This window comes from Netta rufina (genome assembly GCF_964035555.1).
Source record: "Netta rufina genome assembly, chromosome: 25".
Lineage (NCBI taxonomy): Eukaryota > Metazoa > Chordata > Aves > Anseriformes > Anatidae > Netta > Netta rufina.
This window is the reverse complement of record NC_140149.1, coordinates 807,103-819,761: the sequence shown is the minus strand read 5'-3', so window position 1 is coordinate 819,761 and position 12,659 is coordinate 807,103. Positions and strand designations below refer to the sequence as shown.

The following is a 12,659-nucleotide window of genomic DNA, read 5'->3' as shown; positions in this document are numbered from 1 at the left end:
TTGCCGCTGGGGAGGGCTGGGCAGGGGAGGGTGCTGATGAGCAGGAAATTCATCCCCACGGTGAGTTCAGCTTCGGCCCAGGACTGGCATATCCCCACGGGCACGGGCTACTCCTCTCACTGCCAGCACCTCTTTTCTCCACATCTGAGGCACAGCCTGCTGCCACTGCTGCTTGCTGGTGTCATGTTGTAGGTGACAAATACAAGCCGAACAAGTGATGAGGTGAGTCGAGCCAAAGAAAGCCAGGAAGCTGAAAAAGGTTGGAGAAAAGAGCAGATGTGAGAGGGAGAAAGGGCTGAAGCGAGCGGGGGCTGCTTTCTAGGCTGCTGGGTTGTTTTTGCCCTCTGGATTTTGGGGCAGCAGTTGAAAGCATCACTACACCCTGCTGGGCAGTGCACGTGTACAGCAAGTGAGGATGCAGGAGGCAATGGAGCCCGCCAGCCAAGCACAGAGGTTTCTGTGCTGGGAGCTTCATCCTCAGAGGGGCTTTGCCCAGGAGGGACCAGCAAAGGCAGAGGTGACCTCTGTAAGTGGGATCTCTGCTTTCCAGGCAGGGAAGAAGGAAAGGGGTCTGAAAACTTGTGGGGGGGTTCTTTTTAGATCAGCCAAGCAGCTTTGCTCAGCATAAGGGCAGAGCAGGCTGGGCTTTGGTTTCGGACCATGCTGCAGAGATGATGGGAAATACGGAGTTTCCTCTGCGTGGAACCCTGTGCCACCATCTGTACAGCACTGCCGGGGAGCTTCCAAAGGAAGGGCTGAGATTTGCCTAAATGCTGCTCAAATGCTCAAATGCTGCTCGAATTTGCCCAATTGCTGCTCCATCAACACGCTGGAAGCCTCAGCAGAGAAGACAGATGAGTGACACTTACCAGTGACGAGCGGTAAATGGGGATGAGGATGGTGATGGGAGGCCAGGGACAGGATCTGAGCCTGCAGGATACTGTGGGGGCGAGCAGGGTGCAGTGCTTGCTTGGCTCATTCACCAGAGCCAGACGGCGATTCTGCATCCACGTGTGCCCTTGATGAGGTTGGTACCGGAGCAGCACGGCACGGCGCTGAGCACGTTTCAATAAGGATGTTGGCAGGATGGAAATGGTGCAGAAAAAAATGACAACATTGATTTGATAGCAGGAAAAAATGCCTTACAGGGAGAGGTTTAGAGAGCTCATGTGTTTTAGCTCATCAGAAAGATTTCTGAGAGGTGATTTGGTTGCAGCATGCTGTATTAAAGCTATTTGAGCGCAACCAAGGCAGGCAAAATCAAGCACAGTGAGGTACAACATGACAGCATAGCAGTGAGTGTGCTTGGCTGCTGGACTGGGGGGAGGAGGAGATTTCCCCACTCTCATGGCCAAGCTTTTCCTGGAGACACATGAGCTGAAAATAACCCTGTCAGAGCAACATCATCCAACAGGCTGGAAGAGATGGCCTAAAGTCTCTGAGCTTGATGCTGGGTCTCCATGCGAGTTTGGCACTGATTGGGACATCCCTGGAGATGAGAAGACATCAAAGCCCCTCCACTGCATGGACCGGATCCTCCCTGTCCTCATCTGCCCTTGGCAAGAGCACCCCCAGCAAACACTCCCCAAATTCCCTTCCCTGCTCGGGTGCTCACCCCACTCCCCCTGCTCGCTGCTGGGAGCAGCCTCCTCAGGCAGTGAGCTGCCTCGGCCCAGGTGCTGCACAGCTTCCTGATCAGGCTCTGTGTTTGTCACCGGCAGATGAAGTTGCAGAACTCATCCACTAACGAGCAGTGGGTGGTGAGACCCCTCTGGCAGGAGCAGTGGCAACGCGCTGCAGCACCCTGCTTGCTCACCCCATCCCCTCCTGCTCTCCCTCCTCCCTGCACCAGCACCGTGGCCCCTGCTGCTCCTTCGTTTGCACCTCCTGAGCTCACCGGGATATTTCCTGCCCACGGTGGAACCTGAAATTATCTCCTTGTCCTCAACAATGTTCCTAACACCTTGCAATTTAATATCAACTGTGAACTGCATTAACACACTGGGCACTGGAGCAGCACGATCATTAATGCAGATGTTAACAAAAGGCAGCTCCACATCAGCCCCTTCCCTCTGTCCCAGGCCCTGCGGGAGTGGAGGTGCAGCTGTGGCATGGACGGTGCTTTGCTCTGCTTAAGTGTTTTGGGCTGCAGAGCGACTCTTTTTTTTTTTTTCCCCCTAGTTTTTCCTGAAAATCATTATTGCATTTGTTATTTTGCAGCCATCTGTGACCTCCACAGTGCTCTGTGCTTTTCACAAATAATTATTCATGCATCTGTAAATTCATTAACACCTTAGGAGACACGTCATGCTGTCTGATTTGCATATGTTCACGTTGTCTCAGCATAGTGCCCCCCCTCTAGACGGAGGAAGGCTGCCAGCCCAAAGAGGCCAGCAAGCAAACAGCCACCAGAAGCTGCAGGCAAGAGCTCCCGTTAAAGCGTGTGATCCCAGAAAAAAAAAAAAAAAAAAGAAAAAAGAAAAAAAAAAAGGCAAGCCTTCTGCAATGACAGCTTTGTCTCTTGTTCCGTTCAGCCCTGACATGCCAGGGTTCCTGGTAGCAGCACACCAGTTCGGCTCCGACGCTGCCTGGCCATGATGAGGGACAGCAGAGGAGTGAAGGACCATCAGCTTGGATGTGGTTTATCCTCATCTGCTGTCACGGCTCGGTGATGGGGTTGTTACTTCTGGTGGATTAGGGTCTGTGCCTCAGTTTACCCACCTGTGAAATGGGGCTGAAGGTGCTGGATGAGACTTCCCTGCTGCCAGGGATACTCATAACAGCGATGAGCCCAAAGGGACCAACACACAAGAGCATCCCAAATCAAACGGGGTCCAGCGCTGCCAGGTGGGCCCAGGCATCGCTTTGGAGTAGAATGGTGAAAACAACAAAACCGGGCTGATGGCCTTCTTGCTCCACTTACTTTTTTTCCCCATCCTCCTGCTCCATGGGACAAATCCCCACTTTGGTCGCACCTGCAGCCACCACTGCACACATCCTTGGCTCAGGAGGTGAGCTCAGGTCCAAGTTAAAGAGAAAAAAAGCAGAAATTCAGGGCAAGAGTAATTTCTACCCGCAGCCCAGCTGCCAGGGCATCATGCTTCTGCCTTTCTTCCCAAGAAATGCTTCAAGCACCCCATGGATTATCAGGAATCTGATAAGCAGCGTCCCTCACCTCTGTTAGGGTTTGACCTGTGCAAGTTTCAAAGTACATCTGAGTGTCATCCAATTACCCGACAAGCAGAAAACATTATAATTAAACCCAGAGCAAGGAGGGGAGCAGCCCCCCAGGCAGGGCTCTCGCCAGCCTGTATGGGTTCATCGCCTGCCTCTGTGCTGGGACCCTGCCGGGGACTCCGCAGGGAGACCCATTTTAAAAACATATTGTCTCCTGTAATGAAAGCAAAGAATTTAATATCCGGTCTGTTGAATTCACCATCCCAGATGAAAGCAGCTTCATTTTGCGGAGCTAAATGAGGGAGAGCTTCAGCATGCGGAGGATTAGGCAGCACGGTGCTGGAGCATACCCAGCCTGGCGAGCAAGGCGGGTTTGCCAGCAAAGGGAGCAGCCTGGGATTTTAATATTTAAGAATCATTTCTCTGCCATGCACAACCTTGAGGAATCACCTTGATGGCTGTAGGAAACAGCGTAGAAAACCTGGTATGTTGCTTTGCAGTGGGGAGTCTTTTGCAGCAAGAGAAACTGAGGCACGAAATGATTACGGATGCCACACATTGCACCCTGTAGCCATGTGGGTCACGAGGGACCAGTGAGGCTTGGGCATGGGGAGGGGGAGAGAGTAAGAGCAGCACCCTGGTCTCAGGATGCCAAAGCTGGCACCACCCAGTGCTGCCAGGCGGCATTGGCAGCTGGCACGCTGTCCCCGGGATCTGGCCATGCCCTTGAGTTGAGCAGCACCAGCAGGAAGGGGATGGCAGGCACTCGGCTCCAACAAGGCGGTGCACAGCGTTGTCACCAGCCATCGGCATGGCAGCAGAGCGGCCAAAGGATGGCAGCATATTGGTGGCTTAGTCCAGAGGGCAGCCGGGCACCAGGCAAAGCCTGCAGGTGGCACAGGGTGGCTGGGCCCTCGTCGGCACTTGGGAAGCTCTGCGCTGCCCTGGGCACGGATGGGACCCACTGGAAATGGGGACCTAGCTGGTGCCCCCATGTCCTGCTCTGTTTTGAACATTTTTCTCTACCCTCCTCCTCCCCTGCTGTCTGTGCGCTCATAATCCTTATTAATAGCGGTGATGGAGTTAACTTTCGTCCCCACTCTGCATATTGACATGTAGCCACCTGTTTGAATGAGGAGCCTCCTCATTAACAAGCTGTTTATATACAGCAGCTCGGGTGGCATTTGATAGTCACGCAGCAGTCCGAGCGCTGCCCACTCCGCAGCAGATGCCCTTTTGTGCTCAGAGGGATGGAGAAGATATGGAAGCCATTTAGCGGGGGAAAAAAATAAAATAAAAATATGTAGCAAAAGCCACTCACTTTGGGTGAGCTGGGAAGGAGCTGCCTGCCCCTGCCCAGGTCTGGGTTAAAGGGTCGTGCTTGAGCTTTGCCAGCCGAGGATAGAGAAAGGCTCGTGCCTCCCTCTGGCTGATTTCCCAGCCAACCCGGAGCAGCACAGGCCTGGCCGGTGCCCATCGGATGCCAGGATGGGGATGAGTGTGGTCAGGGACTCCCAAGCTCTCTGTTTACCCAGGGATCAAAAGGAGAGGAAGGAACGCAAACGAGCGCCCCGCTGCCCGCTAATTGACAGCATGAGATTGCACTGAGCTAAGTCGTGGCGCGGGCTTTAATAAAGGTCACGTTAATGAATGGCTTAATTTGGGAATTAGAAATGAACGGCTGCGCATGCTGCACGGGGACCCAGTGCCCTCTGATGGTGCAGGGGCTCACTGCAGCACCACACCCCCGAGGGAGCCCCCAGCCCCCCCAGCCCTGGGCACAGGCAGGTCCCCAGTGGGCTATAGAATCATAGAATCATAGAATCATAGAATATCCTGAGTTGGAAGGGACCCTTAAGGATCATCAAGTCCAACTCTTGACACCGCACAGGTCTACCCAAAAGTTCAGACCATGTGACTAAGTGCACAGTCCAATCTCTTCTTAAATTCAGCCAGGCTCGGTGCAGTGACCACTTCCCTGGGGAGCCTGTTCCAGTGTGCAACCACCCTCTCTGTGAAGAACCCCCTCCTGACGTCCAGCCTAAATTTCCCCTGCCTCAGCTTAACCCCGTTCCCGCGGGTCCTGTCACTAGTGTTAATGGAGAAAAGGTCTCCTGCCTCTCGACACCCCCTTACGAGGAAGTTGTAGACTGTGATGAGGTCTCCCCTCAGTCTCCTCTTCTCCAGGCTGAACAGGCCCAGTGACCTCAGCCGTTCCTCGTACGTCTTCCCCTCCAGGCCTTTCACCATCTTCGTAGCCCTCCTCTGGACACTCTCCAACAGTTTCATGTCCTTTTTATACTGTGGTGCCCAGAACTGCACACAGTACTCGAGGTGAGGCCGCACCAGCGCAGAGTAGAGCGGGACAATCACCTCCCTTGACCTACTAGCGATGCCATGCTTGATGCACCCCAGGACACGGTTGGCCCTCCTGGCTGCCAGGGCACACTGCTGGCTCATATTCAACTTGCTGTCTACCACGACCCCCAGATCCCTCTCTTCCAGGCTGCTCTCCAGCGTCTCATCGCCCAGTCTGTACATGCAGCCAGGGTTTCCCCGTCCCAGGTGCAGGACCCGGCACTTGCTCTTATTGAACTTCATGCGGTTGGTGATCGCCCAGCTCTCCAACCTGTCCAGATCCCTCTGTAAGGCCTTTACGCCCTCATTTGAGTCCACAACTCCTCCAAGTTTGGTGTCATCAGCAAACTTGCTCAAAATACCCTCTATTCCTACATCCAGATCGTTTATAAAAATATTGAAAAGTACCGGCCCTAAAATGGAGCCTTGAGGGACCCCACTGGTGACCGCCCGCCAGCCTGACGCAGCCCCATTTACCATAACCCTTTGGGCCCTGCCCGTTAGCCAATTGCTCACCCATCGTATGATGTTTTTATTTAGCTGTATGGTGGACATTTTGTCCAGTAGGATCCTATGGGAAACCGTGTCAAAAGCCTTGCTGAAGTCCAAAAAAATCACATCAGCTGGTTTCCCTTGGTCCACCATACGGGTGATCTTATCATAAAAGGAAATCAGGTTAGTTAGGCAGGACCTACCCTTCACAAACCCATGCTGGCTGGGACCAATGACTGCTCTGTCCCCCAGGTGCGCCTCAATAAGTCCGAGAACCAACTTCTCCATGATTTTACCAGGCACTGACGTGAGACTGACAGGCCTGTAATTGCTAGGGTCTTCTTTCTGACCCTTCTTGAAAATTGGCACAACATTTGCCAGCTTCCAGTCTACCGGGACCTCTCCAAATTCCCAGGATCGTTGAAAAATAATTGAAAGAGGTTCCGCGATGACATCCGCCAGCTCTTTCAGCACCCGGGGATGAATCCCATCCGGACCCATGGACTTGTAGGGATCCAGGTGGAGTAGCAAATCCCGCACACGTTCAGGGTCAGTTGGGAGTTTGTCATCCCCACCGTCCCGGTCCTCCAGCTCAGGGCACCCTCGGTCCCGAAGCCCATCATCGGCATTGAAGACAGAGGCAAAGAAGGCGTTAAGCATCTCTGCTTTGCCTACGTCATCGTCTGTGAGGAGACCTTCCCTATCAAGGAGCGGCCCTATGTATTCTTTAGTTCTCCTTTTTCCATTTACATATCTAAAAAAACCCTTTTTATTTTCTCTCACAGACACAGCCAGCTTCAACTCTAGCTGTGCTTTGGCCACTCGAACTTTCTCCCTACAAACACGAACAGCATCCCTGTATTCTTTCCATGACGCCTGGCCCTCCTTCCAGTAGCAAAACACTCTCTGTTTCCGCCTAATCTCCATTAGAACATTCCTGGTCAGCCACGCCGGCCTCCTTCCCCGCCTGCCTGACTTGCGATATTTTGGAATTGCCTGATCTTGTGCTTCTAGGAGGCATCGCTTAAAGAGTGACCAGCACTGGTGGACATCGAGGCCTTCAAGAGCAGTTTCCCAGGGGACCTTGCTGACTAGTTCCCTGAGCAGCCTGAAGTCCGCTTTCCCCATATCTAGGGATGAGGTTTTGGTGGCACTTTTCCTTCTGTCACCATAAATATTGAACTCAACCACTTCATGGTCGCTATGGCCGAGGCGGCCACCAATCACCACATCTCCCACCAGACCCTCTCTGTTTACTAGCAACAGGTCTAGGAGGGCACCTTTCCTAGTTGGCTCCGTTAGCACCTGCACCAAGAAGTTATCATCTAGGTGCTTCATGAACCTCCTGGACTTGCTTGTGTCAGCCGTGTGGCGCTCCCAGTTAACGTCCGGCAAGTTGAAGTCCCCCATAAGGACAAGGGGAGTTAATCTCGAGGCCTCTCTTAGTTCTGTAAAGAATAATTTATCGGCGCTATCGTCCTGGCCAGGCGGTCTGTAATAGACTCCCACAACGACATCCCCTTTATTCGTTCGTCCCTTGATCCTTACCCAGAGGCTCTCAACTTTGCCATCGCCGACCTGAAGTTCCACACAGTCCAGCCCCTGCTTCACATACATCGCCACCCCACCACCTCGCCTTCCCTGCCTGTCCCTCCTGAAGAGCCTGTAACCATCTATCGCAACACCCCAGTCACAGGACTCGTCCCACCAGGTTTCGCTTATGCCGATGATGTCGTAGTTGCGGGACTGGGCCAGGACTTCTAGCTCATCTATTTTATTCCTCATACTGCGTGCGTTCGTGTAAAAGCATTTCAAGTGCGTCTCCTTACACTCAGCACCTTGTGGAGCTGACCGAAGGACCTCACTGGCACACAGCCCCTCTGATTCTAGCGTACCATCCCTTAGGTCTTCACCGGCGCGCCTGGTTTTAGCCCCTTCCCCCTTCGACTCTAGTTTAAAGCCCTATCTATCAGCCCTGCCAACTCCTGACCAAAGATCCTTACCCCTCTCCGAGAGAGGCGCATCCCATCCGGTGCCATCAGGCCCGGTGAATGAATTCACCGGAATTTGGGGTGCTATTTTGGAATTGCTATGTTGCTGCGGACTGTGTAGACCTCATCACAGTCTACAACTTCCTCGTAAGGGGGTGTCGAGAGGCAGGAGACCTTTTCTCCATTAACACTAGTGACAGGACCCGCGGGAACGGGGTTAAGCTGAGGCAGGGGAAATTTAGGCTGGACGTCAGGAGGGGGTTCTTCACAGAGAGGGTGGTTGCACACTGGAACAGGCTCCCCAGGGAAGTGGTCACTGCACCGAGCCTGGCTGAATTTAAGAAGAGATTGGACTGTGCACTTAGTCACATGGTCTGAACTTTTGGGTAGACCTGTGCGGTGTCAAGAGTTGGACTTGATGATCCTTAAGGGTCCCTTCCAACTCAGGATATTCTATGATTCTATGATTCTATGATTCTATAGCCCACTGGGGACCTGCCTGTGCCCAGGGCTGGGGGGGCTGGGGGCTCCCTCGGGGGTGTGGTGCTGCAGTGAGCCCCTGCACCATCAGAGGGCACTGGGTCCCCGTGCAGCATGCGCAGCCGTTCATTTCTAATTCCCAAATTAAGCCATTCATTAACGTGACCTTTATTAAAGCCCGCGCCACGACTTAGCTCAGTGCAATCTCATGCTGTCAATTAGCGGGCAGCGGGGCGCTCGTTTGCGTTCCTTCCTCTCCTTTTGATCCCTGGGTAAACAGAGAGCTTGGGAGTCCCTGACCACACTCATCCCCATCCTGGCATCCGATGGGCACCGGCCAGGCCTGTGCTGCTCCGGGTTGGCTGGGAAATCAGCCAGAGGGAGGCACGAGCCTTTCTCTATCCTCGGCTGGCAAAGCTCAAGCACGACCCTTTAACCCAGACCTGGGCAGGGGCAGGCAGCTCCTTCCCAGCTCACCCAAAGTGAGTGGCTTTTGCTACATATTTTTATTTTATTTTTTTCCCCCGCTAAATGGCTTCCATATCTTCTCCATCCCTCTGAGCACAAAAGGGCATCTGCTGCGGAGTGGGCAGCGCTCGGACTGCTGCGTGACTATCAAATGCCACCCGAGCTGCTGTATATAAACAGCTTGTTAATGAGGAGGCTCCTCATTCAAACAGGTGGCTACATGTCAATATGCAGAGTGGGGACGAAAGTTCATAGAATCATAGAATCATAGAATCATAGAATTCTATGATTCACCGGTGCTATGATTCACCGGAATTTGGGGTGCTATAGGAGCACCCCAAATCACCATGGCAAGAGGCACCATGAAACGCCTTACAAGACCCCAGAAAACCCATGCCACCACTCGACTTTGGTGTTGCAAGGCACCAGTGGGACCCCGCCTTGGCAGGTGTGCTGCCCTGCCCCGCTCCAGCCCCCAGTCACCACCAAACCCCAGCAAAATGTGAGAGGAGAAGGGGTTTCTCCATTGGGGACTTGGAAATCCTTTGGGCACAGTCTGTACAGCCATGTGCAGCCTCCTGCAGCCGTCCTGCAGGGATTTAGGGGCCCCTCGTGCTGCAGGTTCAGCTGCCCTGAGTTTCGTGCTTGGTGACACGTGTGTTTATCCTACTAAATCAATGGCTCTTACAAGCTTTCTTTTTTTTTTTTTTTTTTTTTTTCCTGGAAAAACTCAGGTACTTTAATTTATTGCATTTAATAGCCATATCAAAGGCTTTCAGAAGATGAACAGAAAGCACTGCAGGGTGAATTTCCACAACCACTTACCATTTTAAAAAGGGAAAAGAGAGGGAAAAAAAGAGCAGGCACACACGGAGGAGTCGGGCAGGCCGGCTGTGCAGCCCTGGGTCTGCAAGTGGGACGGGGCTCGGCGCCTCTATGAGCCAGAGCTGCGCGATCCATGCAGGCAGAGATAAAAGGCAGCTGAGAAATTGGCCGATAATTATTCAGCGTCTGCACAGACCCACCTTTCTGAAGTACGGATAATTAAAGTCGTATTCTAATTAACGCACACCTTGCCCCCAGTTGCGGTCAGCCTTCAAAAGAAGAAATAATGAGGTGGGGAGGAGCGGGCTGCCCTGGTGAGGCCGGTGTGCCTGGGCAGCAGCATCCGTATCCAGAGCAGCAGCGAGCAGAAATCAACCCCAAGGTGTCAGTTCCTGACCGGTCCCTGCCGGCACCACTCCCAGCAAGGCTGGGTAAAGGCTCCAGGACTCGAATATTTTGAGAGAAGCCAAAGTCAAGAATTTAAAATAAAATAAGGATTTCACATTAATTATGGCATTAAGGACATGCCAAAACCCATCTGGGATTTTATTTTTTTTTTTACTGAGAAGTTGTCTAGGAGCCAAATTCAGGTTAGGAGGAAAGGATGAGAAAGGAGGAGGAAAAAAAATAAAAAAGACATTCTGGGGGTTGTTTTGGACAGGGGTGTCACTGTCAGCAATTCGCAGCCACAACAGCTGTGAATAATTCACCCTCTGCATCAGCTCAGCCTTTTTGATTCTGGCCAGAGGGGAAGAAAGCAACTTGTGAGCAGAGCATCAGCTGTGTAGAGGTGCTGATGCTGCCTGCTGGAGTGGCCCTGGGCAAGTCCTTCCTGGAGTCACCACCAGGAGCAGGGCTGGGGGTGCTAATGCCCAGTTGCCTCCTTTCCTAGATGGACCGGGGGGAGTTCCAGCAGGACTCGGTGCTGAAGCAGCTCGAGGTGCTCAAGGAGGAGGAGAAGGAGTTCCAGAACCTGAAGGTGAGCCAGGCCCCAGGACAGAGCCTTGACAGCAGCCACCCTCTGTCCCCAGCCCTGCAGACGGAGGTGCCTCCGTGTCCCTCGGGTGCCGGCGTGGCCCTGTGCCAGCCATGGGGCACGATCAGCCCTTCCCTTGCCGTATGCCACCCCTTGGCTCCCGTGGTGACCTCTGTCCCCATGCCAGGAGGGATGCTGCAGTACCCCCGGTGCCATCTGCTGGTCTCAGCACCCTCTGGGGGCAAGAAAAATAAATCAAGGTGTGTGCCAGGATCAGGGTAGGGGGGAGAAGAAGGGGGAATTGGTCACACAGGGGGATGCTCAGATGCTGCAGCCAGGTTGGGTGGTGGAGGGCATCCCTATCCCACCCCAATGAGCTGGAGGGAGTTTGGGGTGCCCCCAATCCCCACCAACACCAACACCACCCCGCAGGATCCCACCAACGGCTACTACAGTGTGAACACCTTCAAGGAGCACCACTCGACGCCCACCATCTCGCTGTCGGGCTGCCCGGCGGACCTGCGCCCTGCTGGCAAGCAGCGGGTGCCCACGGGCATGTCCTTCACCAACATCTACAGCACGCTGAGCGGGCAGAGCCGCCTCTACGACTACAGCCAGCGCTTCGTGCTGGGCATGGGCAGCAGCTCCATCGAGCTGTGCGAGCGTGAGTTCCAGCGCGGCTCCATGAGCGACAGCAGCTCCTTCCTCGACACGCAGTGCGACAGCAGCATCAGCAGCAGCGGCAAGCAGGACGGCTACGTGCAGTTTGACAAGGCCAGCAAAGCCTCCGCGTCCTCCTCCCACCATTCCCAGTCCTCGTCCCAAAATTCGGACCCCAGCCGGCCCCTGCAGAGGCGGATGCAGACACACGTTTGAACCCCGGGGATGCCCGTGGGGCACGGGCTGGGGGCTCTCCACACTGGGACGGTCACGCCGGTGGTGGGAGAGCCAGGACCTGGCCCCCAGAGCAGGGCTGTGCCAGCGGGGAACGGGACCGCTGCACACTGAGCACGACCCCGCCGAGGATGCGGCGCCATCCCCAAAAGGTGTGGGGTGGAGGGGGCTTGGGGCCACCGCCGTCCCAGCGAATGCCCCCCCCTGAACCCACCCATCCGCTCGCCTCCGCTTCCCCGCTCCGCTCGCCCCTGGCTCCTTTCCTTCCTTCTTGGTGTTTGGTGTCCATAATTATAGAGTCCATTTCGGGGGGGTCCCGTCGTGGTGGGATGGGGGGTGGGGGGGAGACACATGCCAGCGGGGACGGGGACCCCCAGAGCACCCCCGGGAAGGGCCTCACCGCGCTGTATCGCGGGCAATACAAGAGGTGTTTCTCGTGGCACGCCTGGGCTGATGGCCGCGCCGGGAGGGGACGAGGACAAGGATGCTGCTGCTTCCCGTGCCTTTCTTCCTGCTGTGACACCTCCTTCCCCCGGGAGCTTGGGGTGTGCAGCAGTGTCCCCAGGGTGGGGAGGCTGCAGGGGTGAGGACCCCACCATGGGGGCTCGGTACACGGGGAAACTGAGGCACAGGGGCAGCCACTGGCAGGGCCCCACAGCTCCATCCCTGCAGGAGCCAGGACGTGGGGCGCCACAGCAGGGACACAGCAGGTAAGGGCGGGGAGGGACAGGGAGCCTGGGACACGTGCTAGGGCACCTGGGGACACACACACGGGGACATGAGCCCAGGAACACAGCCCCCAGGTACACTTGAGGACACGGTGACGGGGACCTGACAGCCCCTGGAGCAAGGGGCTGGGGTGCCTGTGGGCAAAGAGACATGGGCGGGGGCACTCGGGGACGTGAGCACACAGATGCAGCCTAGGCACAGTGACACTTCAGGACACAGGGACCTGAACACGGGGACATGAGCACAGGGACACCAGGACATGGCCCAGG

The 12,659-nt window shown here is 54.9% G+C and overlaps 1 protein-coding gene across 1 annotated transcript in view; it reads left to right on the top strand.

Moving 5' to 3' along the window:
• Window positions 1–12,597, top strand: part of KIRREL3 (kirre like nephrin family adhesion molecule 3) — a gene marked incomplete at its 5' end in the record, with an annotated part of 321,389 nt that extends 308,792 nt beyond the window's left edge. Inside the window, 2 exons of the mRNA XM_084301594.1 lie at window positions 10,684–10,770; window positions 11,200–12,597. Of these exons, the coding sequence (XP_084157720.1) occupies window positions 10,684–10,770; window positions 11,200–11,643 (531 nt within the window). The 3' untranslated portion in view covers window positions 11,644–12,597. The remainder of the gene's footprint in view (window positions 1–10,683; window positions 10,771–11,199) is intronic.
• Window positions 12,598–12,659: the final 62 nt, after the last annotated feature.